At 54.9% G+C, this 26,892-nt stretch overlaps 1 protein-coding gene across 5 annotated transcripts in view; it reads right to left on the bottom strand.

The window, feature by feature from the left end:
- MYRF (myelin regulatory factor) overlaps window positions 1-26,892 on the bottom strand; it is a 64,197-nt gene that overhangs the window by 5,327 nt on the left and 31,978 nt on the right. For 2 of the 5 annotated variants that reach the window (XM_040609579.1, XM_040609584.1), the window contains 19 exons: window positions 21,946-22,252; window positions 21,289-21,461; window positions 20,822-20,945; window positions 11,857-12,052; window positions 11,346-11,422; window positions 10,957-11,067; window positions 10,519-10,609; window positions 8,788-8,988; window positions 8,052-8,160; window positions 7,693-7,802; window positions 6,250-6,410; window positions 5,665-5,737; window positions 5,276-5,364; window positions 5,034-5,102; window positions 4,273-4,353; window positions 2,332-2,417; window positions 1,947-2,108; window positions 867-1,160; window positions 192-279 (listed from right to left, as the gene is read on the bottom strand). In XM_040609579.1, coding sequence (XP_040465513.1) covers window positions 192-279; window positions 867-1,160; window positions 1,947-2,108; window positions 2,332-2,417; window positions 4,273-4,353; window positions 5,034-5,102; window positions 5,276-5,364; window positions 5,665-5,737; window positions 6,250-6,410; window positions 7,693-7,802; window positions 8,052-8,160; window positions 8,788-8,988; window positions 10,519-10,609; window positions 10,957-11,067; window positions 11,346-11,422; window positions 11,857-12,052; window positions 20,822-20,945; window positions 21,289-21,461; window positions 21,946-22,252 — 2,602 coding nt within the window. The remainder of the gene's footprint in view (window positions 1-191; window positions 280-866; window positions 1,161-1,946; window positions 2,109-2,331; window positions 2,418-4,272; window positions 4,354-5,033; window positions 5,103-5,275; window positions 5,365-5,664; window positions 5,738-6,249; window positions 6,411-7,692; window positions 7,803-8,051; window positions 8,161-8,787; window positions 8,989-10,518; window positions 10,610-10,956; window positions 11,068-11,345; window positions 11,423-11,856; window positions 12,053-20,821; window positions 20,946-21,288; window positions 21,462-21,945; window positions 22,253-26,892) is intronic. The other 3 variants (XM_040609583.1, XM_040609580.1, XM_040609582.1) reach the window with 3 other exon arrangements.

Raw genomic sequence — 26,892 nt, 5'->3', positions numbered from 1 at the left:
CCAAGGATGAGCTCATCACCAAACACACTCTTCCTGCACTCTGAGGGAAGGACTCGGAGCCCCAGCTCCTCTGCCCTGGGTACAGCATGGGCTGCCTTGAGGTGACAGAGCCACCCAAGGCTCCAGGAGCCGCCTGTTTGGTTCCTGCCCTGGCACTCCCGCAGTGCTGCCACCAGCCCTGCCTCACTCACCTGCATGCGTCGATGGTGACGCAGTGCTGGGGCTGGATGGCCATATTGATTTCCACGATGCGGATGGAGTGCAGCACTGGGCTTGGCCCTGTGGGTGGGAGAACAGGCTATTTAGGAACAGCACAGGGATGTCAGCTGGGGTACCCTGAAGTGAGAAGGGCTGGAAGGGCTGCCTGGCACAGAGAGCACCTTTTCTTATCGTTGTGGAATCAGAGAGGGGGTCAGATTGCCGCAGGACTGCACTAACACCATGCTCAGCCACGGAGAGCCCAGAGAGGGGGTGCCCCACACTGTGCCAAGGGCTGGTCATCCACACTCCCTTCTCTCTGCTGCCAGCGTGGCTGAATCTGCATGTTTCTTCCTCTAAATCTGATTTAGATGCGGTTGAGCAAGCCAAGATGGGGGTAAGAATGGAGATGTGGGTACAGGAACCTCAGAAGGGAACCAGGAACTGGCCAATATGGCCAGAATGCGTAGGACAGCATGGGGGAGTAGGGGCAGGGTTGCAGGCTGAATGTGGCCGCACTGGGAGAGCTGGGGGCAAAAAGGCTACAGGCTGGGGACACAGCAAGGGCTGTGCAGGGCAGAGGAGTCCCGGCTGGCTGAGGATACCCCAGGAGAGAACTCAGGACCACAGTGCTGCTGCAGGGAGGGCAGGAGATAGGTTCCACCTACCATCCGTGCTGGGATCCTCGGTGCGGGGCCACTCGCTCACCGGCTGCTTGATGCTGCGCTGCTGCCGCGCCTGCCCCAGTGGGGAGTTGCTGCGGGAGAGCGAGAGGTTGGAGATGTACTTGGATTTGCCCTGGATGTGGGTGAAGGGGGAGGAGGGGCTGGCATTGGGGCTGCCGAAGCTCTGAGACCTGTCAGGTGTCTTTGGCCACTTGGTGTAGGAGGTCGCTTTCCCGGTGATGCCCCTGGATTTGGCTTTGATATTTGTCACCGGCAGGAGTGAGGTCTGACTTTGGTCTGCGAAGAGAAGGGAAAGGCGGTGCTGAGGCAGAGAGGCTGGCAGCACTCCCAGCCTCCAAGGCCAGTGCAGAGAGAACGGCTACCAGCTCTGGGTTCATCCTGGCCCCACGTCATCTCCTGTATTACCCCCTCTGCGTGCGGCTGAGCCTTCCCAGCCTCTGTGCCCGAAGGGGCTGGCAGGAGCCCCACACCGGCTGTGGGGGCAAACGGGGCACAGCCCCGTGCTCCGGCAGGGCACAGTGTCAAAGGCAAGGTTAAGGTGTGACTCCAGGGGTGTTACGGCTCTGCAGAGACTGAGGTGCTGTTCCACCTGCAACAGCGATGATGATGGAGCAAGCGAGCTTGCAAATGCCCCACTTGGGCAGCACACTGCCTGGCCTCCCAGAACCCTGCTCCGAGCAGAGGGGAAGGTCACACTGTGAAGTACAGCTGCTTGGGCATGCTGGTTGGCCTGGCATCTCCTCTCAGGACTTTGTGCTGGCAAAGCAGGCAGGTCCAAGGACCTTCCAGCCCCTACTTACCTGATCACGGATGTCTGAACCGTGCCACGTGGGCAGCAGAGGCTGTTCAGCCCGGCAGTCCTGCTCTGCCCCACAGCTGCCTGCTGGAGCAGCTCTCAACCCAGGCAGCGGGTGTGGAGGAAACCAGGCACGTTCTGAAGGGCAGGTGGCACGTCCTTCTTGCAACGTGCAGAGGCAAGGCATGAGGTGGGATGGGGCTGGGGATACGAGGTGATGCAATGTGAAGACAGACCTTGGTGGTGGTGCTGAGGCTGGTACCTACCTGTCCGGTTAGTGGCATGAGTAGGGCTGGTCTCAGAGAGGGCAACAGAGGAGACATTGGTGGGAGCAGCAGAGCAGCATGTGGAGAAACATGGTGGGCTGAAGCAGGCCAGCACGCTGTGACCAGGTAAGCCGAAGACCAAGTCATGCATGTCCCCTGTGACTGCAGGGCAAACAGCAGGAACACACCAGGTAAGTCAAGGCGAGAGGCACCTAACAAGAGCAGCACCACGTGCCCCCAGCATCCCTTCCACAAAACCAGAGCCCCCGGCCCTACGGCATGAAGACGGCACAGCGCCAGCAAGCCCCCTCGGCATGGCGGAGCAGCCACGTTCACCACCCTGCACCACAACCCGCCATCACCCGCCTGCCCTGCCGTGACCTACCGTGCTGCGTGGGGGTCCTGATGCTGGCTCTGTCCGACGCAGCTGTGGATCGCACCATCTGCGTCTTATCAAAGTTCTGGCTTGACCTGAAATGTAGGAAAATAGGGTGAAAACCTCTAGCACGGGGGGTGATGGTGTCACTTGTACATGAAGAGAGAAGCGGCTGCAGCGGTGAGTGGGGCGATGGGACCAGGTACACGGAGCAAGAGCAGATGTTGAGAGCACGAGGGTGAGGAGGAGCACAGACTGGAGTGATCTGGGGAAGGAAGGGCAGGAGAGGCACATAAGCCATGAAGAGAGCAAGGGGAGCTAGGAATGTCGCAGCAGGCTGTGTGACTGTCCCACATCTGGCAGGAAAAAGTCCCAGCTGGTTCAGAGGACACCAGCACTGCTCCCTTGATGCTCACTGTGGAACAGGGTGTACCCAGTGGACTTGATTTCCAACAACAGTGATCTCTGGGGTGGATTTATGCGCTCAGGTCTCAACATGTGAGGCCATAACGGGCTCCAAGCACTCACCGCTCCCTAAGAGAGGTGCCCCTTATCTCCCTGGGACAGACTGTTCTGCACTTTGTTTTTTTAGAAACACACACAATCCCGCCCAGATTCGTCCCCTGTAATTTCAGGTGTTTCACTGGAGCTACCAAGACCTGAGCTGAGGACACCACAGGCATCTCCTGAGGGTGAGGCAGATGTGGAAGGGAGGAACCGCTGCCTCCAACTGCTTTTCTCCCACATCTGCACAGGGAGCCCAGAGCAACACCACTCCTGGGCACCAGCTACCGCCTGCAGAGGTATGGGATAAACCAAGGCTCTTGCCTTCACATACTGTAGCTCTCCACTGAGCAGAAATTTTTACTGAGCTCCTAATGAAGATGTTCATGATTTTACCTGTGCAGACCCTGCCCAGGCACAGGAGCAGTTCAGTGTTAGCTGTCCCACATCTGCCTTGTCCTGTACCCATGTCTTGCCAGTCCCCTTAGCATTCGTCAAGGTTTCTCAAAAGATAAACAGAGCTTTCACTCATTCAGAGACATCAAAGTACCACTTAGTCACCTGCAAGACTTGTCTGATTACACGTATTTCTTTTTCAGGTGAAAGGAGATGCAATGCCTGCCTCCCAGAGGGAATATGGGCACAAGCCTCTGGAGCTAGCCTTCATCCCAGCCAGAAACCTGCCCCTATCCCTCACGTTCCTCCACTGCCTTGTCAACACTTCCCATGCATAGCTTTATCTTGCATCCCACAAGCAATTACTTTTTAAAATTGCTTCCTGTGAAACACTCTGCTGTGGAGTTCTTTTAAGAAAACATTACTTGTGCCTTTCACCTCTCTCCGTGCAGTGTTCTGCTCAAAGAGCGCTGACAGACGGAAGGGAGGTGTTTTGCAGCAGCCCTGCAGGTCCTGCTAAAGGAGGTGCTTTGCAGGTCTGCACCTAATGAGTAACTCAGCCAGCTTTCCCTCAGCTGGTACCTTCTAAAACATTCCTGGCCGTGATGGCTCAAAACAATAAATAATTTCGGGTTTTTTTCTGTCCTTCCTTTGCACAGTAAGATGTCCTGTACTTGAGAGTGACCCTCCACAATAAAGCTACTCACATATGAAGAGAGGGTAAGAGCAGCTTTTTGGCTAATTCTTCCAAGTCTTCAGTCTTTTTAAATATTCCCTCCGCTCCTTCCAAACTGTCTGCTCCTGCTCTACCTGTTGTATTTATTTCTTCATTTAGCCTTTGATTAATTGGTTCTTCAGTCTCCTAAACCTAATTTCCCCTTCCTGATGGGGTCCATAATCCTTTCTCCTGGAGTCCCACTTGCTGTCCTCTTTCTTTGCTTTCAATTTGCTTAAGATTCTTGGTCTTCTGCAGTGCAGATGATAAAAAGAAGAGGAACTGAGAGAAGGGATGCAGCAATTCAATAACAGTATAATGAAACAGTAACATACCGTGGACATAGAGCGACCGGGACCCCAGGACCCCTGTGCCGAAAGAGGGCCAGGAGACAGGCAGTGGGCACAGCAAAAGAGCTACAGGACAGTGAAGGGAAACGAGAAGAAAAGATGGGTTGGTAGAAGATGAGGAGGATGGGGCAGGGAATGGAAAAGGATATGGAAGATAATGGAAATGAAAAGACCAGAATGGGAAAATTAAAGACACAATGGAAAGAAAATTAGTTGGATGAGAGATGTAACCAGAACAGGAGGGAGAGAAATAGGACAGGGAGAAAGAGAGAGAAAAAAAGAGACTCATTATCCAGTCACGTGAGCTCCCAACAGGGGTGAAGTGTGCCAAAGCTGAATGCCCAGCACAGGCTGCCCGTGGCCACGCCGGCCAGGCTGTTCCCTCTGCTCTCTCTGCACTAAGGACACTTGGCAGAGGAAAACTCTTGCCCAGTACACACCGGTCCAGCCCCACTGCAGTCAGTGGGATGCTGCTGGTTTAGTCCAGCTGAAGAGGCATCCAAAGAGCGTGCAGACTGGCCACGAGTGGGTATGTGAGCAGCCAAATAAAGGGTATTTTCTTGTTCTTCTCTGTTCCTCGTTTCTTGCTCCAGATAGCTTAACTGACGTCAGACTTGGATGTGCGGATGCGTTTCCTTGGCTTTACAGCTTGACTGACTGGAACCGTGCTCAGCGCAGCGGCCGCTTTTTGTGCTTCAGACTCCCCCAGTCACCAGATCCCTCCCACAGAGCCCAGAAATACCTACCCATCGATATCCACAAGGTCCTCCTCACTGCGCAAGCTCAGCACATAGAGCGTGGACATGGATACCACGCTGGAAAGAAAGAGAGAGGGAGAAGCTGAGGATGTGCACGGGGCGAGGGACGTGTCATGGTGCTGATCTGCTTCCAAGGGATTTTCAGCCCATGAAAGCACACCCCACGGAGGGCACGGGCCGAACTGATGAGCTGTATGGCAGCGGAGCGGCAGCCCAGGCTGTGGTCTCACCTGAATGCCATGATGATGACCAGGGCGATGATGGTGCCCTGCAGGAAGCGCTGGCTGATGCAGGCCTGTTCAGGGACAACTGATGGAGACTGCAAGAGAAAAACTCCAGGATAGCTCCGGACTCCTTCCTGCTCTGGTCCTTGCACAGATCTCACCCAGCCCAGCCCAAGTGCTCCTCCTGCTCCCCTGCAAGCCCTGAAGCCCCTCAGCACAGAAGCCATATAACATCTTCATTGGGCGTGGACAAAAGGGATCATGGAAATGGGAGCAGACAGGGTCTCTCCCTCTGCAGCGTATGTAAAAGAACACACCAGGACCACCCAGACGGCTGTTCTTAGGCAGACCACCTTCCCCCGCACCATGAGGCTCCTTTGGGAGCAGCCCCTTACCTTGCTGGCTACTTTGTGGGGCCGCTTTTTGTGAGGCACGCTTCCCGCACGGCTGAACTGGCTTCCCGTTTGGCTGCAAGGGGAAAGGAGGAATGGAGCTGAGCTGTGCAGGGGCAGCACTCGAAGCAAATCCCAGGCAAAAATGTGATTCTCTGGTAGGGAAGAAATCTCTGTGTGGCCTGGCAGTGACAAATCCTTGTCACTTCATCTGCTCAGGCGTAGGTGCAGTGCTGCTCCATGGCCCAGAAAGCCTGAATTCTGCTCCAAAACCTGCAAAGGCTGACCAGGGCCAGTGTGATCGTTTCAGAAGCACGAGAATCTCCTTGCCCTGAGAAAGGTGCTCACGGGTAACACAGAGACTATTTCATAGTGTTTTTTTGGGGGGCTGGGCTAAGAGCAGGCTGTGGGTATGTGTCTGCCAGACCCGTCTCACTAATTTCAGCTCCTTGAAACTACCCCAGGCCAAATAACAACTGCCGATGCCCCACCACTCCTCCCCATCTCCCCTTTCCCAAACTGAGCTGTTGCTCAGCACTGCCTGGGCTCAAAAGGAGACATCTCTTTGTATCCCTCAGCATCCCCTACCTGAATGTCCCAGAGCTCACAGTTGACTTCATGCTGTCCAGCCGCTTGAGCTTGGCCAGCTTGTGACTCCACCTCTCCAGCTCATCGATGCGAGTCTCCAGGTTGTCTGTCAGTTTGCACAGCTCCTTCACGGCTCCCACATTCTCCATGAAGATGCGCTCCTGCCAGAGAAGAGGTCGGCGGCCTGAGTCGTCTGGCATTGGGAGGTACTCCAGCTCCTGTGGGTCTGGCTGCCCTGACTGCTCTCCCATGGCCTGCCCAGGGGAAAAGCTACAGAACACCCAGCTCTGGGGGAAGGAACACCCAGCGTGACACATCTGGATCTCTACAGCCCCTGGATGCAAGAGCAAGAGATATTCTCTTCAAGCCCAACCAGAAAAATAAATGTTAGCCTGGGATCCCTGAGAACTCTGTCTCCTACTGGTGCTAATCCAGAGTCCTTAGCTACAAAGGACAGACACAAAGTCCACCGTCAGTCAGGAGCCCTTGGTCCAACCACGTGAGCAACGCTCCCCATCTGCCCCTGCTCTGCTCTACAGTGCAAGCTGTTGCAATTATTTTGCAGCATAATCCAGCAGACAGTTGAGCCAGACCTCCCCGGTACCCACCCTCGGGCTCTGCGGCTCCACTCGCCCACACAAGCACTCCCTGAGCAAAACATCTCGCTGGTGTGCTGGTCCAACCCTGCGCTCTGAGGATCTTGGACACCACGGATAATTTGTGGGCAGCAGGTAGATGCCTCTTGGGAGAGCTCAGCTAGAGCAGACCACAGAGCCTGCTGTGTGCTGCAGCCCTTTTGTGGGGCTGATGCTGAGCTGCAGCCCGTGGAGGAGGGCTGTATGCAGAAAAAAAGGACAGCAATGGCCTGGACACGTGCAGATGGGACAGAAAAGGTCACGCTCACAGCTACTGCTAGCTGGTAATGTAACTGCAGGGATCTAGGCTGCCACAAAGAGAAACAAGGCACCAAGGTCAGTCCTGGCCATTCCTACTCTGGATAGAGTGATGCAGGAGAGAACTGGCAGCTTTGGGAGGCTGTCCCCTTGATGTCCAGAGCAGAAACAGGCTGCCACAGGTTACAGAGAGGTCAGGCAGCCAGGTGTTCTGGGTTATCTTGACATAACCACATTATCTTATCCAGAAAGGAGAGATTATGACTAAGAGCCTCCCTACAGGAGGCTGCCAACAAGGAGCCCTTCCTGAGGGAGATGCTGCCAACTTTCACCAACATCAGGCTAGTTCCTCCCTGCTGATGTCTGCCCTCCACCCAGGGCTGCTCCTGGCAACCGAAAGACAAGCCAGGTCTGAAACTGATGGGTGGTGTTGGCCTAGAAGCATTTCCCAGACATCACAATTTTTCTCTTCCATTTCCAGCTCCACAACTCCCCAGAGCCAGGTTCCACAGTGTCCCCAGCCTCCTCGCCCCTCCTGGCTGCTACCAACCTTGTTCACCACCAGGAAGTTCTCAAGGGTCTTCCCATTGGAAAAGACCAGGTCCCCGGTGTCCTTCACAGCTTCAGGAAGGATCTCCTTCACCTCCTGAGCAATGACGCCTGTGTGGAAACAGCGCAGTAGGTCACAAGAGAATTTGATTAGATGCCTAAACTTCAGGTGATGAGAAGCCCCCGCTCTCCTGCCCCACGCCCAGGGGGCTGCCCCAGGGCAGAGGTGGCTGCAGCTGCCAGGCCAGGCGGGGCAGCACTGCCTGGCACCGTCAGCAAAATGCCACCGTAGGCTGCAGAACACGAGGTGCAGCGCTGCAGACACAAGCAGGTCGCTGTGGTGTGACGTGGGGCCCATACCTGTCTCAGAGGTGTTGTCAATGCCCACCGTGGCTGCAAACTCAGGCTTGTAGTTGTAATGTACTAGACGCATGCGAGAGATCCTCTTCAGCTGCTCTGTGGTGTCCACCTGGGACAAAACAGATACATGCAACTCTTAAAGTGGGGTGTTGCTTCTGAAGTTCCCATGACTCCCATTCCAAACAGCAAATCACACTGGCTCATGGCAATACCTCTGTGAGACAGCCCTGAACGCTGCCCAGGGCAAATAGTGTTTGCACTGGGGTTAATCTCCAGTTCTTGTCACTGGACAAGTTCCTCGGCAGGAGGAGACTGAATCCCATCGCACAACCAGGCACAGGGCAGGGGCAGTTCTCATAAATACGAGATATGATTGTCCCCTCCTTTTCTGGAGAGGCACATCCAGCTGAGAGAACTTCAGAGCAGAGCTGAGCCTCTCACCCAGGCTATCTGAGATGCTTGCCTGTTTCCAGGTTTGTAACTTCTGCATTTGCTAGTTCTGGCTAACACTGGAAAGGTCAATATTCCCTGACACGGTGGACAGGCTGTGTTTGGGACAGACAGGGACAGACAGACTGCTAAGGCACTTCCTATCTGGTCAGTAGGAGCTCGGGTAGCCCATGAGGGTTGTGTCAAAATCGGCAGCTGAAACAGGCTCACAAGGACACTCACACTTCTGTGGTGCCTCTTCAGATCCCTGATCACCCCAAGCCTACCCTGGTTACCTGGCTCTTACCTCCTGGATGTCCTCCTTCACTCGGACATCTGAAGGGTGCATCAGTGAACCCATGACCTTCACATTGCCATGGACCACCAGGGCTTCATCCGGGCGGTCTGTGTTGATGCCAACCCGGCCGTGGTGAAAAACAGTATCAGGGAGCTGTGCCCGCTGCCACAGCACATCGCTGTCACTCTCAAACTGGCCAGGGTTGGAGGCCTGTGGAGAGATGAGAAAGCGGGGACTGAAAAGCAGCAGCAGCAAAACCGGGGATAGAAATAGCGTGGTGCTGCTGAGCAGGGGCACTCTGAGATGTACGCAGGGTGAGGATGCCAGGAGAGCTCCACAGAGCCATCCCTCCATGCACATTGCAGGACTGTGCGGCAAGAGATGGACATCAGAGAGCCCCAAGCTGCTGCAGTGGCCTGGACAGTGCCAGGCACCCCACGGCAGCACTGTGCCGTCCCCACTCGTGTGGGTGCGAAACACCTGTGAAACAAAGCTTGGTATAAGCAGAAGCACCCAAGGTCCTTGCTCCACAGAAGGAAAATAGATGGGGAAGATCTTGGCTGGAACAGGAGCATGTTCATCCAAGTACCCTCAGAACTGGGAGGGGGCTTTGGGGATGAATAGCCCAGGTGATGAGATCCTGGCATGGGTCCCTCTCCAGCCTGCAGCGCGCTGAATTACAGCCCTCAAGGATGAGCTGTGGCAGTCCCAGCCTCGCAGGAGGGACAGCAAGGAGGTGGATAGAGCAGAGCCAGCAAAGGACAAGTGAGGCCATGGAGGTGCGAGACAGAGCTTTGCAGCAGCACAAGGCAAAGTAGCAGGGGCAGGGATCCACTGCCAGCCCTGGGAACAGATCCCAGCCTGCTCTTACGACAGAGGCAGCCTCAGCATTCATCTGCTGGCCCCATCTAAGCCTCCCTCTGCAGGAACCAAGCCTGTGCCTGCTCTGCTCCTCTCCCTAAAGGAACATCCTTGCTTTCTTGAGCTGTTACCTCACCTATCAGAACTGTTCCTAACAACCCCAACCAGAACCACGCAGGACAGCAGGAGACCAAGGCTGTTGCTCCTAGGTCCCAAATTCTGGAGTTCTGCCCTGCTGCCGTGGTTCTGTGACCCACTCACAGGTTGAGACGGAGCGATTCAGGCTGCCTGCAATTCCCAGCAGTTCTATGCTGGACACCTTGGAGGTGCACAACTCACCATGAACTTACTTGCCTGCAGACTTTGAGGTCACCCTGCTTCTGTTTTATTCCCTGCCTTCACACCCCAGAGCTGAGTGCTCCGGCAGAGCCCCAGCAGAGCCTGGGGATGGTGCCTTTCTCTCCCTGCTCCCCTTCATTGGAGCACTGCAGCCTTAGGACATGCAAAAGGTGCTGCCCTGGGAAGGTCCTCCTGCACCTGGAGGCTGCAGAATCCCAACAACACTGTTCCCTCACTCCCACCAGGCTCTACCCTGGACAGTGGTCCGGCCTTGGGAGAACGGGATGCTTTCCCTATCCTGCAACAGGTTCTTGCATGCCCTGAGGCTGCTCTGATGAAGCAGGTGTGGAAAGGCTGCAGCCAGAACCCAGCCATGGGCATGGACAGCTACAAGCAAGGCGGTAATAGTTTGGAGAAGTTGGGGAAAGGCTGGGTGGGGAAAGCACTGAAAAGCCAGAGGAAGGTGGGAAGATTGCCCAGGACATCCAGCAAAGGACTGCAGGGCACCTGCAGATGCTGAGGGAGGAGAAAGGGACTTACTCTGACGATGATGCGCTCAGAGATGTGGGCTGCGAGCGTGTAGTTCTGGTTCTGCGCGTGTGCCTGCAAGGCTACCACGAGCATGAAATACCTGCCAAGAGGGGAGAGAGGTCAGGGTGCCATCCTGCACTGGGAACTGCCGAGTCTGCTCTCGCACTGGAGCCTGAGGCATGGCACCAAGCTGTCATGGTGGGCTTGGTACATCCCCTCTCCTTGTGCTGTGGGGCACAGGCACTGTCACCAACCCCTCAGAGTGGAGGAGACCCTTCCTGTGGCCACAGCAGACACCTCCTTTCCTCCACCCAGACAAAGACAGCCAATTCAGGACCTGTCCACCACGTCCTCCTCCCTCCAGCCACACTCCCTGATCTGGGGACTGGCACATCCCCAGGCCCTGAGTGCTCAGGACAGCTTGGACAAGCCACCTGTGCTCCTCACCTCTGGTCTGGGTTGGGTTTGCCTTTCTTCCGCATGTTGTTGGCAGTGGTCTCACTGAAGTGCAGGCGCCCCACGGTGACCTTGGTGACCTGCTCTGGAGGTAGGTTGACCCTGAGGAAGGGAAAACAGAGGAGTGAGCGAGGGTGCCACTGGAGAGAAGGTTCTTTGGGGAACAGCCAGCTCCTGGCCTGCTCCACGGCAGGTCTATGAACTGGGCACAGAGCAGAGCGGGGAATGTAAAGAGAAGAAAACTTTGTTGTGGGAAACAGAGGAGAAAAGTGGGGAGTGATACCCACAGTACTGCCCTGAGACCTCTGACTCAGCCCCTTCCCCACCCTCTCCTGCCACCGCTTACCCCCCCTCCGTGAACATCCCCCGGCAACACTCACGTGACGGGGTTGAAGGGCCGTTTGCTGCGGTCAGACTGCGACTGCTCGATATTGATCGACTGGTTCAAGGCCTCCAGCTGGAGGGGAAGATCGAGGCGTGTGAAGACGGGCAGAAAGCTGAGACCTTCCCAGCTCCTCCCCAGTGCAGGCCAGCTGTCTGCCCAGCCCTCCTAGGACCCAGTACCCCCGACTGGCAGCACCCAGCTCGAGTGTGGCTGTTGCCCAAGCATGGGTGCCTTCCTTGGCAGGGGGGCAGCTGGGGGTGGCAGGATCTTCCCAAAGTACCTCTGTACCTCTAGAATCAAGGCTCAGTGAGAGGCAGCCCTGAAGCACCCAGGCAGTGACTGAGTCCGTCTTAGGACTTGTATTTTGAGACCTGCCTTGTTCTGGCCTTCAGCACCCCCCTACACGCAACTTAGCATGTGAAGATGTGGTGCTGCCCCATCCCAGCCATCTGCTGAGCACCCCTTCTCCCTGCTGGTGTGGCTACTGGCCCTTAACTCCCGCTTGCCTTCACTCCGTGCAGCTTCAGGTAGAAGCACTCTAAGGGTTTCAGGCCTTCAGGGGTCTTCACATACTTCGGATCTCCAAGCATGCCGATGTAGACCGTGACCTGGAAGTGATTCTTCTTCTGGCACACAAAGGCATCGTCGCCCACAGAGAAGTTGAACCCCTTGTCAGCATCCACGCGGTATGTGAGCATCGGGCTGTGGAAAAGGCAGTGAGCGTTACAGCCCCGTGCACAGGCTTGTGCTTGTGGGGGGAGGATGAGCCTTCCAGCACTGGGCTCCCAGTTCCAGAGAGACAGGGAGCTACTGGGGAGGGGGCAGCAGAAGCTGTGGGGATGATGAGGGGATGGAGCATCTCCCTGATGAGGAAAGGCTGGAGAGCTGGGGCTGCTCAGCCCGGAGGAGAGAAGACCGAGGGGCTCTGATCAGTGCCTACAGACACCTTAAGGGCGAGTGCCAGCAGGACGGGGCCAGGCTCTTTTCAGCGGTGCCCAGCGACGGGCCAAGGGGCAACGGGCACCAACGGCAACACGGCAACTTCCATCTGCATGTGAGGAGGAACTTCTCTGCCTCGGGGGTGGCAGAGCCCTGGGCCAGGCTGCCCAGAGAGGCCGAGGGGTCTCCTTCTCTGGAGACGTTGGAACCCGCCTGGACGCAGCTCTGTGCAGCCTGCTCTAGGGGAGCTGCTTCAGCAGGGGGGTGGGCTGGGTGACCCCCAGGGGTCCCTTCCAGCCCCCACCCTGCTGTGACTCTGTGAGCGGAGGCAACAAGGGGTCCATAGGGCACAGTGCACAGCCACATCCCGGAGTGCGGATGCCTGTAAACCACCCTGAAGGGGGAGTGGGAAGGGCTGGGGGGACAGCTCACCACCATGTCCCACCACACCCGAACAGCAGCTGTATGGTGAACAGTCCCACCTTGCCGCAGACTGCGAAGGCCACCTCTGCTCACATATAGAGCCACAAAATAATCCTGAGGCACAGCAGGCATGTGGGAGGGGAAGGAGGGTTGTCTGGGGGCAAAAGAGACAACCCCTGATGCTGTCCCTCCTGCCTTGCACTGATGCTGCTTTTGGGTGCTCATGGGGCTGATTGGCACAAGCATGACGTGAACCCAGGACCTTGCCTAAGCCAGGCAGCAACCCATCCTGCTGGGCAGGGCTGAGAGCTCAGGGCAGGTCCATACCTCCCTGAAGCTGCCAGTTTGGCTTTAGGTAGGTCTTCAGCTGGAAAGGAATACTGTTCCTGTGACTAGGATTTGATGAGGATGCTGGAGCAACCACCCCTCTATATGCTACGCTATAGTACTACTACTGTAAACAAAGTATAATACGAGCCGCAACAGGCTATCACCTCCTTTCTGAGCGCTGCTTTTAACAGTGCAGCGGCTCAGCCTTGGCTCAACACACGCTGGAAATATCAAGCCCCACAGCCTGGCCAAAGCCTGGAGCAAACACCTTAATGCTGCTCACTAGGAGGAGAAGCTCAGGCTGACTTGGTAGGGGTCCCACGCCTCAGCTTGCTTCACCCACCGCATTCCCACCGCCACCTGCGCTGCTGCCAGGCGGTGCTGCCTGCTTGCCGGATTCCTGCCAAAATCACAACCACCTGCTCCAGCTGCTGCAAGAAGCTTCCAGTTCCCAGTGGGCAGGTCCAGAGGAGGAGGAGGGGGCCCTGGCTGCCCGATGAACACATACCAGCTGGGGAGGGTTTAATCTACATCTCCTTAATGGGCTGGTTACCATGGGAATGAAAGAAATATGCAGCCTTTGCAGCAAGTCCCCTTTCTCTCACCATCCAAAAACCCAGACCTGGGCTGGTGGGCCCCTGGGGCGCTGCCGCCCTATGCAGGGGGAAGGAGATGCCTCTCATCCTGCCTCCCCATCAAGCAGTTCTAGCATAACACCAAAATCCCACTGCTTTTAATTAAAGAACTACAAATGAGGTAAAGGGGTGCTCAGCCTGGCCTTTGACATCAGGCTTAAAAATTATGGACCAAAACATTCCACCAAAGCAAACGACTTCTGACTTCCACCTCCAGTTCTTAACATGGACAGACACTGCCCAGAGCGGTGGGATGGGAGGTGGACAGACTGACAGCGACGGACAAGGCACACCTCAGCAGCTTCTGGGAACCAGGAGATAGGAGATACAGAAAGGTCATGCTTGCTCCCCTGCTGTCCCTTCCTTTCTCCTGGGAAGAAAGCCATTCTAACCCCACCACCACACTTGTGGGATTAATGTGGATGAAACCTGCCGGTGTTTCCAGGCAGCCGTGAATAACGCTGGGCTGGCCATGAGCAACTACTCATTTCTTGCACCCGGGGGACCCGCAGCTGCCATGCCGTGCCCCGAACACAAACCAGACGGTGGGAGCAAAGCACTACCTTAGCCCAGAAGCACGAGAGGAATTCCCCTGTGCTCTCACCCTCCTCCCAGCCTCAGCCCTGAATTCTCCATCTGTTTTTTCTTGTTGGGGAGCTGTGACTTGGGCTGGCCCGAGCACCCTCTGTGCTCACCCTGGGGGTGGCAGAGCTATGCCCGACTGCTTTCACCAAGACCCTGCCTCTGCCTGCCCAGGACCCCCAAGCGTTCACCACTCGCCCCACTGGTTTTTAAGAGAAAGCCAAGGAGAGGGAAGGTCTGACTGAGCTTGCAAACCACGGATGCTTCCACAACATGCTCTGGTTAGCATCACTCAAACTGATGGCTGCTAAACACATGCTGATAGAGGGGAGACAGTCAGGTTCCCTCTCCTCTGTCTCCTAGAAATGGCTGGTCCCTGCAGAGCCACCTTCTCAGAGGCTCCTTTTCTCTGAGTTTTCCCAATGGCAGTGGCTGGTGCATCCCCCAAAGCAGGATCCCCGCGCTGGGGTAGACGGGAGGCAAGAAACTGCTTTCCAGGGATGTCCCCAGCCCTCTGTCTTCAGCCTATCACTTCTGGCTGAGCCAAGGAGCTGCTCCCAGATCGCCCCCACTGCAGGACAGGGTATCCCCTGGATCCCCAATTCTGGTGCTTTTTCACTCTCATATTGTAAATCCCACCTGGAGGCAGCAAATCCACCCCCCCCCACACTGCCATGTGGCACAAGGACATCACGGCCTGCAGCACTGTAAGGAATCCAGTGACACTTGTTAAAAAACCATCCTCCCCTTCATCTAATCCCCAGGGACCTTAGAGTCACCCCCTGCCCTGGCACGGACCCAGCATGGGGCAGCAGGCTGGCAGCGTGCCCCTCCCGAGATGTGCCCTCTGGATGGGCAGCTGCCACGGATGGGGCGGCAGGAGAAGGAAGGGCAGGTGGCCCCAAGGCAGAAGCCGTTCCTGAGATTAGGGATGACACCAGCCGCTGACAAGTCAATGTCCTGGGGACAGCCAAAGCCATGCTGGCTTCTCCCAGGGAGAGCGCAGGGGTCAGAGGGCAAAGTGTCAGGAATAAAAGGTCTGGGGTCAAACAGATTATTTTAGCCAAAATGCCCCCACTGACAAAAGCAGATTAAGACAGGACTCAGAAGGCCAGGATCAGAGGAGATGAAGTTCCTCCCCATCCAGGTGAGGGTGAGAGGTTACAAGCTCCTCATGGCACCCACACTCAGAGGAGCAGGGAGCACCCTTGCCCTCTGCATTAAAGTGCAAAGCAAAGGGAAAGGCACTGTAAGGAGAACTATGTCTCTGATGAAAAAGGAACGGTACTGGGACCCATGGCCGAGAGCAGGATTGTCAGAGGGATGTTCATATGCCTCAATTGTTTCCTTGCTGGAAGAAAAATCTCCCACATTTCTCTCCTCCTGTCTTCCAGGTTCCCCAATATCTCAGGCACTCCTAAGACATAATGTCTGGAGACGCCCTAATCAAGGACCATTCACTAATTCCATGCAATTCCAGCTTCCTTTCTCTTCCAGGTTACAAACACCGAGATGGAGGAACCTACAGCTGAGCAGCATGACTGACACAGCCCCAGTGGTGTGTCCACAGCTCAGCACCACGCGTGGTCCCTTCAGCTGCCTGAGATGCGCTTGCAGCATCAGGGAGTGAGACTTCAGTGATCCATCACCACAGGATTAGCCAAGCTGGTGGACAGGGCAATCACCTAACCCAAAACACATCCAGCAGCATTGGACCATGTCACACTGGTCCCTGTCCCCTCAGTGAGATGCAGGATCTGCAGCAAGGCCAAGCTTGGTGCTGCTTGTAAGGACCCTTCCAACCGTGGAGCGCAAGCCTGAAAGCTCAGGTTTAGCCCCCAGACCGGAGCTTTGGGGCAGAGCACTGGGAGAGCACCGGTTTGCTTGATGGGAAGAGAATGGAACCAGCCCAGTTCCCAGGGTCGGAGCAGAGAGGCTCTGGTCCCAGCATGGAAATGTTTCTGTTGGGCACTGCACTCCCTTCGCCAGCTGCCTTACCTCAAACTGCAAACCAGCGGGCAGCGGGAGGAGGGAGCCTGCTGGCATTTATCAGAGCATGCTGTCAGGGAGATGGATTGCTCCTGCTCCCAGGAGTAAATTAGCGAACTGCTTGGTTCCAGGCCTCTTCAGCCCCGCTGCTGGAAACCAGCTAACCCTTTTGAAGGTTCAATGAGTCTAAAACCACAAAAACAGTGCAAAAGGCCAAGAAGAAATATATTATCAATGAAACGGATCCAGGGACTTTGGTCTCCTTCAACCAAGCAAAGCCTGGGACACAAGCCCAGGACAGCCAAGACAGGTTTCCAGGCACCTCTGCTTGAATCCACGCAGCAACCCTTCCCTTCTTTCCTCCATTTCCTTAATCCAGCCTACTTCTAGGAAGTCTGTGTCAAAACTCAATCTATGCAGTTCATAAGAGCCCAGCTCCCCTTTGCTCTCCTCCCGGCAGAGCAGCCACAGGCTGCTCCACGCCTGCCGGGGGACAGGGAATCTGGTGCTACTCACACAATCAAATTCACTGTACAGGTCTCTTAGAAGGCAGAAAAAGCTACTTAGGAACTACAGAATCAGTTCAGATCCCCGCTATGCTGTCCCCATCAGCCACGGCAAGGGCTGAGAAGGAGCCTGGCTCCGCGATACGGCCCAGAACAGCGGGATAAGAGAAATGGTTGAAGGGCCTCTACTCTGCAGCCTTCTGCCAGGAAAACGACTGAACAGAGATGAATTTTTCCACTTATTCACCGGCACAAGGTACAAATATGATCTGATGCCACAGCTACACCTACTGCATAAGAAGGGAGAGCTGTTACATGGGCTTGAAGGGTGCTGACACCAGCTGGAACAAACTCACTCAGGGCTACTGATCATCCCAAACCGCAGCAGGAAACTCTTATGAGGAACAAAAAACTTTCAGCGATGGTTACTAGTGGACTCGATGACCTTGAGGGTCTTTTCCAACCTAAATGATTCTATACTAAGGGCCCTAATTTTGTGTGTGCAGGAGGAGAACATGGAGTATCATTTAGGGTGTTTTTTTTTTGCCCTGGAAGATTTTGCTTAGTATGGAACATTACACATAAATCCACAGGCATCAGCATAAAACACATTCAAAACCATATTAAATAAAGTACTGACAAAGCAATTATTCCACTAGCCCAACAGAAAGTGTCATGGATAGATGCAGAAGCAGAGCTGGATCTCTCCTGTGCAGCCATACCCACTGGACTGGCTTTCTGTGAGGCAGAACAGGAGGAAAAGCTGATAAATTCCCCTCCCTGGAGGATGTGAGTGCTTGCCCCGCTCGGTGGAAATGCTACAGGCTGGATGAAGGTTCTTCTTCCTCGCACACAGCCGGGTGGAGCAGGAACAGTGTTTGAGAAGCCAATTTCTGTCCACATCAGGGCACAGCGCTGCTCTCTGCGTGCTGCAACCACTATTAAAGACATGGACAAGCTCTTGACTACCATCCTGGGGGGAGAACCTGACCCCCTTCGTACAGTCTCCCTTCTTAACCCACCTTCCTGGTCGCTTTTCTTAAGAACAAGAGTAGGAAAAAATCAGATGATTTAGATAATTCAGATTCCTGGGGCTGCAAATAAGTTGGGGGCACCTGGATCACAGGGGAAAATATGTTCCCTCCAGGGGCAGGAAACTCCAACAGCACCTACAAACCAGAGGGCAGCTTCCAGCAGAAAACAGGCTGGGAATGGCCAGTCCCTGATCTCAGAGGCAATGAAATTGTGGGAATACTCATGGATCTTGAAGAGACACAGATGCCCACTCGTTTGCTGGGTATACTCAAAAGGCAGAAAGGAAGGGGAAGACTCCTACTGGCTAAAACATGACTTAACCTAAAAAATGCCATTGTAGAGGAAGGAAGAGAAGATTGATCTTTTGGTGTTTCTCACAGCTCTATTCCAGTGCAGTGCTGTACCAGCAGAAATAACCAATCTCCCACTTCAAAAGAGATGCAGGTGCCGCCTGCGCAGGCTCCCCTGGAGCTAGCTGGCCTTGACCCCACTACAGGGAGGAAGGCTCCACTGCAGCAGTTTGTAACTAAAACCTAATCAATCAGCCCCTGGCCTTAACCCTTAATTCTGGCCAAATCCAGCACCACAAGTGGGTTCATAAAATCTACGTGATGTCAGTTAAAAGGAATTTATTCATTACACAACGGGATGATGACCTAAATGCCACAGAAGGAGGTTTGCTCTGGCTTTTGCCCTAAATCCTAAGAGCAGGTATTAGGCAAGCGATCTCGAGCCCAGACCCCAGGAACATGGCAGAGCTGGGCTGGGTTTGCAGAAGTTACAAGCTGTGGTTTGCTGCACTTCAGCAACTTCTCTGTGCCCAGCAGAAAATCCTGTGCAGTTTGCCTCTGCCAATCTGACTGTATGACACCAGGGTGCACAGCAAACCTCTGGAGCTGGGACTGCAACATCTGCAGATGGTCCGTGACAAGCTGAAAGAGTTGTGACGTGTTTCTGATGGGAAACCGTTTACCCAGCGCAGGTAAACAGTGGGATGGAAGGAAAAGGGGGACACTCATTGTGTCAAAGAGAAAAGCGAGGCCGCGTGAAAGGTTTGCTACTACGATGCACAGCATGCTGCGGAGCCTGCTGCCTGCACAAGGTGCATTTGTGCTTCTGCCACGCGGTGAAAGCCCTGCAGAGACTGATGGTGGAAAAGAGCCTGCTCCAGGGACTGACAGGCTGTGAGCAAGCATTGCCCAAGTTAGAGAGGAGAGGTTCGCTTCTGCTGCCTCCACTTCTCCAAAATCCTTTGACAGAGGGCAAAGATACTGAGGCTCACAGGTGGGAGGCAGTACTAGCACAAAACCGGAGTCTGGGAAAAGCGAGAACAGCAGCAAAAGGCAAAGGTGACTTTGTCGGGTAGAAAACCGGCAGCGTCACAACCACGCAGTGACACCCATGCCCTGAAAACCAAACCATGGAGATGACGTGTCCAGGCAGCGTTCAGAGGAGGCGGGGGCTGGATGCAAACACTGCCCTGTGCGGGAACGCAGGAACTGGGGATTGTGGGGTGTGCACGCTCCGTGAGGGATAGCTGGCTTCCCCCATCCTGCCCCCCACAGCAAAGCAAACTGATGGTGGAGAGCAGGACTGGACCGTGGAGCTGCTCACAAGTTCCCAGAAGTAGCTGACATTCCACCTGAAGGTAGGAGATGCTTCCCTTATGGAAACAGTCTGGTAAACCAGAAGTAACCAGCTCCCCAGATTAACCCTCTATTGCTGTGGCTGGGGAAACAGCACAAACAGCCTGTGCAAATGACAGGATGTCCCCAAAGAAGTAACCAACTCCAATAGCCACTTCTGCACAGGGGAACAACCCTGGCATGCCTCAACAACCCATGGCGTGCCTCAGTCACCACCTGGTCTGCCTTAAAGATGGTACAAGGACTAGGGCTGGCTGAGGAGAACTGTGTGCAGGAGGGCTGGGGCTTGCAGCAGCAGCTTCCCTGCACATCACTGATCCCATCCTGCCTCCACGACTGGCCTCGCCTGGGGTCCTTGGCTCCCGTTCTGAGCACCATCCAGGCAAGGCGTGGTAATAGTCTTGTGTTATTCGGTATCACAGACATCAGAGCGCCCACTCCTCCACGCTCCCTGAGAGGACCCCTACCAGCCACTGGCTGTGCAAAAAGGAGGGGAAACGGGGGGGTTCATTTGCTTGGCAAGCGGTTCCTGGAACCCAGCCTGCTGCTTACCAGCTCTCTGTCACCTCCAAGGAATGCAGGGAGGATCCAGAGCGGTTTCCTCATGAGCACTCCTCTTTCCCTACGCAGCTTGTCCACACGCTGCCTCCACCCTTCCCTGCCCCAGCCCCCTTCCAGCCCCATGCAGCCCCACCAGCCGCTGTCTGCTCCCCTGCCGGCCTCAGCCACACCAGCTTTCCTCTCCACCTACTGCCTTTGCCTCTGCCACCTCGCTGCCCCTCCTGGCTTCCCAGCTTGCCTCAGCCCCTTCCCCCTTCTTTTCTTTCTCCTCTCCTTTCCTCCTCTGCCCTTCAACTACTCCCACTCCTCCTCCTCCTCAGGCTCCTTTCCATGCTGCTCTCAAGCTGTGCTGAAGTGGCTCTAGATTACCTCCAGTCATCCATGCTATGCATTGTCTAGGAAATCCTCTGATACTTTTTTAAAACCCAGGACCCTGGTCAAGCCTGGGCAGGAGGAAAGGGTGCTGCTGGTCCAGACCACACTCTGGGCAAGGCTGTAGTTACCAATGCAACCCTCCACGGCAGACCAAGGTCTGAGGGGCTCCTGACCTGCCTTCTGCTGGCTCCTGCAGCGCCAGCCCCATCCCTTAACCTTCCACCAGCCCTGCAGAAGTGCAGAGCAGTGACTTTCCCCATGGCAAAGGCACAGTGGGAAGAGTATCTCCACCACAGCGCAGGCAAGCAGAGATCAGCAGGTGACAGGAGAGGACAAGGGGGAGCCCGGGGAGATCCTTGTCCCATCTTGTGAGTACAATGCCCCCAACCCCTTGCCACTCATACAGGAAAGGTGAACCTGCCTTTCTCCGAAGGTGGATGAATTACTTACAGTTCTTTGTAGTTGGCATCATACAAGGTTGCCCACTTGTTCTGTTGATGTGGCTGCCACTTTATAGACTGGTAGTTGGGATCCAAGTAGGAGCCGTTCAAGCTGTCATTATCTTGAATCAGGCCTGCGGTGAGGGGAAAACACCTATTTCAGTCACTCCAACAGCAATCCAGCTGGATCAGAGCACAGGGAAGCAACGGGCATTGCCTTTGCGGCTGGCCTGAAGCTTGCCTCCTGACTGCCAGGGCACCGCCACGGGCATGAGGTCTGGGCCAGGAAGAACTCACCACCCTGCCCTCCTCCTGGGGGCCCAGCCGGGGTGAGCCCCACCAGCTGGCACCCTGGGGTGCCCACGTACCCTCCTCCCGAGTGCCCTGGCCCAGCGGGGTGCCCGGGCTGGCAGCAGGGGTTTGTGTGCTGAGGGTATTAAGGGAAGGGGGATGGGGAGGGGGGCAGAAACCACATACCTGGTGAAAGCGCTCCCGGCTGGTGCCAGGGAGGCGTTTGGACTCTGTCAGGGTTGAGTGGCACGGACCCCATACCTGGCTCCTGCTTTATCAGCCCGTTGAGCATCTGTGCATTGAGGGTGTTGGGGGGCGACTCGGAGTGTTTCCGCTTCTTGGCAGGGTGCACCGGGAGGCTGCAGAGACCCGCGGGAAAGCAAAGGCTGAGCAGGAAAGCAAGAGGTGGAGAGGTAACGACCCCGCAGCCTGTGACCAGGAAAAAGCTGGGATCTCACAGAAAAACCAAAACCTTCCTGCAGGGAGCCGCAGGCTCCTTCAGCACTGTCACCACCTTCTCCCACAAGGCTGTGCCCACCCGCCCTGTGAGAGCCAAGCTCTGTGCCATCCATGTGCTGAGCTGCACCTTTGCTTTCCTCTTATCTGTCCCCACCACCCAACTCTGAACGATGCACTGCAAACCTCTGCCCCACACTTTAGGTCACCCCCTCCTCAATGCTTCCCCAGCTCACTCCCACAGAACCGGTGCACACTCCTTAACTTGCAGTTAAACCCAGTAATTCTGCTCATGCATTCTGCAAGCCCCCAGCATCCCATTCCCTCATCCCCCCTTCCCAAATCACACAAATAGCTCTGAAAATCCCCAGCACCCTGAGGCCTTACTCTGCTCCATGTTGCTGGAGTAGCTGGTGCAGCATCTGCGACTGCTGGGCATGGTGGAGGTCGGCAGGCGCCATGCCCTGCCCGATGCCGTACGGTGGCATCAGGGGCTCAGCCTTCATGTACATGTCTCGCTGCAGGCTGGGGTAGTGAGGGTTGTGCTGCTGCTGGTGTGGGTGAGGGGGTGGTGGCGGGGGACCCTGAAGGTGGGGTGGTGGAGGCGGAGGCGGTGGCGGAGGGTGCTCCAGGCGAGAAGGGGGAGTCATGTGGCACATGTTTTCGGGGGTCATGGTCCGGAGGAGGTGAGGATCTTGAAAGAGAGAAAGGGTAATAGCTGTTAGACCAGCAGGTAGGGCCACGCGCTGTGTTCCCTAAGCCCAGGTCCAGCACAGACACAGCACTGCCCTCCCTCTGAACCATCCCAATCCTGGTTACCTCCATGAGCCTGCACCTCCCTGCCTCTTCTGCCTAGCCCCAGCATGGCCACGTCTCCTCAGCCACCCCCTGCGCCTTGCAGTGGCCACCTTGCCCTCCACTGACTCCTCTTCCCAGGTTCCTCAATGGCCCCAGCACCCCCCAGACACGGCCAGGGCTCCCCAGCAGTACGCTCCCTTTCTCACGCCAGAAGCCTTTGCTGTCAGCATCAGAGTCTGTCCAAGGGGTACGTACAGAGCAGGGACCCAGCAGGGCCCGGCTGGCCAGCTGAGAAAGGGACACACAATGCTACGAAACCAGGTGTCTTGTGCTGCACCTCTGCTGAGAAGAGGTGAGACTGGAAGGGGTAAGCACGAGGGGAGCAGGCAAGGCCCAGCATCTGGAAGCTCAAAGAACCAAAACACCAAAGGCAACCAGGTCCTCAGGCTGGGTGACAACAGGGACCATTTCCCACAAACAGTCCTGATATTTGCTAAACCTAGGTATCTCAAGTGGATGCTCTGCACCAAAGACATGCCTCTAGGAATTCCCAGGCAGCTTTTGTCTTGGCTTTGTATTTCCATTCAAACAGAAAATCCACCAACGACAATATTCCAGCACCGAGGAACTGCACGGACCAAGAAAGCACAGCTGGGGGCAAAGGTTCAACAGTCAGCAACAGGGTCTGAAGCCTGTGCCTGGAGATGCGGAGCTGGAGAGAAAGCACCTGAAGCACCTGAACTTTGCTTAATTTTATGGATTCTGGGCACGGCGCAAGAGAAGTGCCCAGCAACATGCTCTTGTGGCAAAGAAAGCCCACTTCATGATGCTAGAGCTCCTTGTAGCTGTGGGGCCACAACACCCTGCCAAGAAAACAAACTCCCAGCCACTGACAGAGCCTTGAGAAGCCAAGGGTGGGATTCATCCCACAAAGCCTAGTCAGCCGAGAGCTGGGGGTCCCAGCTTGGTGCATTGCCTCGTCTCCTCTGCAGTCCCAGCAGAGAGATGTGCCAAGGACGCCCACAGCCTGGGCCAGAGGCACCAAAGGCAGCTCATTGCTGTGCTGGAGTACCACCACGTGAGGACACTGGTTGTGTGTCTCCAACAAGAGCAGAGATGGGCATGGGAACAACTAGAGAAGAGAGAACTGAATGACCTGAACACCTCCAGGTCACCAGCATCACCACTTAGGATTTCCATGAGAGCACTTGTTTTTTTTTAAATTTAAACCAGAAGGAGACTTTGATCTCTACATTTCAATATACAAAAAGTGACATTCAAATGTCATCCTACCATTCTCCTCCTCCATTTGGGACTGGATACTAAAGCCATGCCGTGTTTAGGGTCGATTTGACTATATCACCATCAAAAGAAAGGCGTGTGCGTGCAGGGGCATGCAAATCCGCCTGCCTGTCTGCAGCTGCAGCCCCCGGGTAGCTGTGAGCCCAACGTGCAGCGAGGGCGAACAGCTCAGCCGAGGGCTTTTGCTAGAACCAAAACACTTTTGGAGGCTAAGAGCAAAAAAGTAAAGCATGCAAAGCAATGTGGTTAAATCTCACCCAACGTGCCTTGAGAATGACTAGAAATTGGTGATTGGACCAAAGGAAATAATATGAATGATTCTATGAAAGAAAAAACACACAGGCATTGGTGAGAAAGTTGGTGTGCTGGCAAGACTCGGACAGGCTCAGTGCTCAGACGGAGCAGGACACGATTTCCATCTTCTCTGAACTCAGCTGTTTGTACCACATTGCCTACAGCTCGGGGGGACCGGTCACACTAGTGACCACACCGGTGAAGTTTTAATACCATTCTTGTCAGAGCTCAGCCAGAATGACAGGATTAAGTGCCCACTCAGACTTTCTGGGAACAGTCAGCATTGGCATCATTTCAGCAGCTTCTTTTTATGTTTTAACACACTCTAAGAAAGAAAAGAAGGAGTTTGTGCCATGAGCAAGTGGAAGGCAAAGATCTGAGTCTGATGAACTGTAATCTCTTATGCCAGCTTCTCCATCCTCACTGAAGAAGCTGTACAGAGGAGAAAGAAACTGTAAAGAGAAGAAAATTTTCAGTTGGAACATGCTTCTTTAGCATAATCAAACCCTTCCACCACCAGATTCTGCAAGTGAAGAAACGCAGTGAAAAAAAAACACAGGAAAACTAAAAGGACGATCACCAGCTTTAGTGCAAGGCACATGAGAAATGAGCTGACAGAGACTGTGAGCAGACCCACGCAGGAAAATCTGTGCATAGAAATATCTCAAGATTTTACATGTGAGAGAAACTTCTCAGAACAGTGCATGCTAAAGATGTCATACTGAGAAAAATATAACCTGAAAGAATTTACAAATTTTCCCAGGAAAATGCGACTGAACACCCTGGATGTAGATGAGTGGGTATTTGAGGCATTAACAGGCAGGTCCTGGAGAAGCAGGAAATAGAAGCCTTATGAGGAAGTTTAACATTTCTCCTGCATGGAAGTCCTTCCCTCCCATCCTAGAATTAAAACAGATCTCAATACCATTCCAAAAGCCTGTGCTTGCTAAGGAGATTGACAGCACGGTCTTTAAATAACGGCAAAAAGACCAGCTAAACTCCTGTTACCCTCCTGAGACCTTCCCAGCATCCAGCATCAATGCCGACAAACAACGCTCGGACAAGTCTAGTCAAAAAATCAGCAAGCCTGGTGCTGATACCCAGCTGAAGAACATCACCTGAGAGAAACTGGAAAGTTCCAGGCAGTGACAAAACGTGCGGCTGATACACGGCCCTGGAGCAGGAGCTCTTCAGCAGGCTTCCCTGCCGCTGGGAAGCACACAGCCTGGTCCCCAGCCCCACAGAACCAGCCTCCACCCACCTTTTCTTCATCAGGACAAAGCTCATCTGTTTTCACAGCTTTTGCCTAATGGCTGGAGGTGTGTCTGCATGAGCCTGCACCTTCAGGTGTCCCCACAGGGTACCAAGGTCTTTGCAGAGAAGAGCGACCATCTCCGGGGGCATTTGGCCCTGGGGTACATAAAGAAGCCCAGGGGTGGGGAGGGACTGTAACTTTGCAGGTGGTTTAAGTGCAAGACAAAGCTTCTTTGCACCCTGCTGTGGACATCTGCTTAAGCTAAACAGCAGCAAAGCACAGGTGAGAGAAAACACATCCAGGGCCCTACTACAGGGGACGTGGAGGGGGATAGCAGGGAAGGTACCTGCTGGGTCCTGCCCCCCCAAGCAGGTGCCACCAGGCAGCCTTGAGCCAGGCGCTGGGCTGGATGGATGGACTTTGCTCTCTGAACAGCCAGGCTGTGGCTGACCAATGAGGCCAAAGGATTTGACCAGGAATCAGAAAACTCCTCCCGTTGCGAGGACTGGAAAAGTGAGATATATTCATGCTGAGCCCTCCTACTGAGGGCTGCTGGGGCAGGGCCGCTTCCACCCATCCTGCTCCCTTCAAAGGCTTTCTGCTACCTGCTGAGATCTCTCAGGGCACTTTTCCAGCACACATCGGACTGGATTCCTCTGCCCATGCTCGCAGCAGGGTCCTGCTCCCTGGCCAGCCTCCTTTCTGGAGCTGTCTCAGGGACAGCCTGGCCAAGCACGAGGGCTCCAGGGAGATCGGGAGGTCTCCATCCTCGGGAGCTTGGAGATCAGGACCAAGGAGCAGCCTTGCTTTCCTGCAGTGGCCGGGGCTGCCAGGCAACATCCCTGGGACAGAGTATTTCTGATTTTCAGCCAGGTATTGATGGTATGGGGCACGCCATACCCTTACCCAGCTTTGCTCCTGCCATCCTGACGAGAACTCAACTTCCACACGCGTAACTTAGAGCAAAGATGAGCACAGCTCAGCAACGCAACCAGCCAGCCAGCTTTGGCACCACTCAGCCCAACTGATGGACCCAACTTCCAACAGCCTCAGAACAACTCTTGGAGATCAAGCCCGCACAGAAGGACAGCAGCCTCAGGGCTGGGAGAGGAGCCTCATGTCCTCCCCTGTGAAACACGGCAAGAAATGTGTTTCTTAAGAAGCATCTTAAGTGAACGTCCTGACCCTGCAGCATGGCCAGCCTTGGCACCGGCGGCTCGTGTACAAACTGGGAGACCTTGTGCATCATTCAAGGGACAACCCATGCATGAGCATCCAAGAACATGCCCTCAGAGCAGACACTGCATCTTCACTGTGCCCACAGCATATTGCAATTTCCACAGGCTTCTAACCAGGGCAGGAACAGGGGCTGATGCCTTTGCGAAACACAGGGCCCATGCTTTGTGCTCCGAGCTCCAGGGAAAAAAAAGGTCCAGGAGTGTGATCCTTCCCTTGCCAGGAAGGAGCTGCTTTGTGGGTGCTCTCCGGAGCCTTCTCTCCTCCCGAAGCAGAGGTGCTGCTGCTCCACCAGCACGTCAAAGCAGCTCTCCCTGTGGTGAGCAACCCGGCCTCTTTGTTATATTTAAGGAAGGGCCAGGAGGAATTCCAGGGATTTTTTTTAGCAAGATAAACAGAACTCTTGACCTCTTCCATCAAAAAAAAAGAGAGCAGGCGCTGTTCCTGGT

Source organism: Falco naumanni, chromosome 10 (genome assembly GCF_017639655.2).
Source record: "Falco naumanni isolate bFalNau1 chromosome 10, bFalNau1.pat, whole genome shotgun sequence".
NCBI classification, from domain to species: domain Eukaryota; kingdom Metazoa; phylum Chordata; class Aves; order Falconiformes; family Falconidae; genus Falco; species Falco naumanni.
Note: the sequence above shows the minus strand (reverse complement) of the source record. Positions and strands in the feature narration are given on the sequence as shown.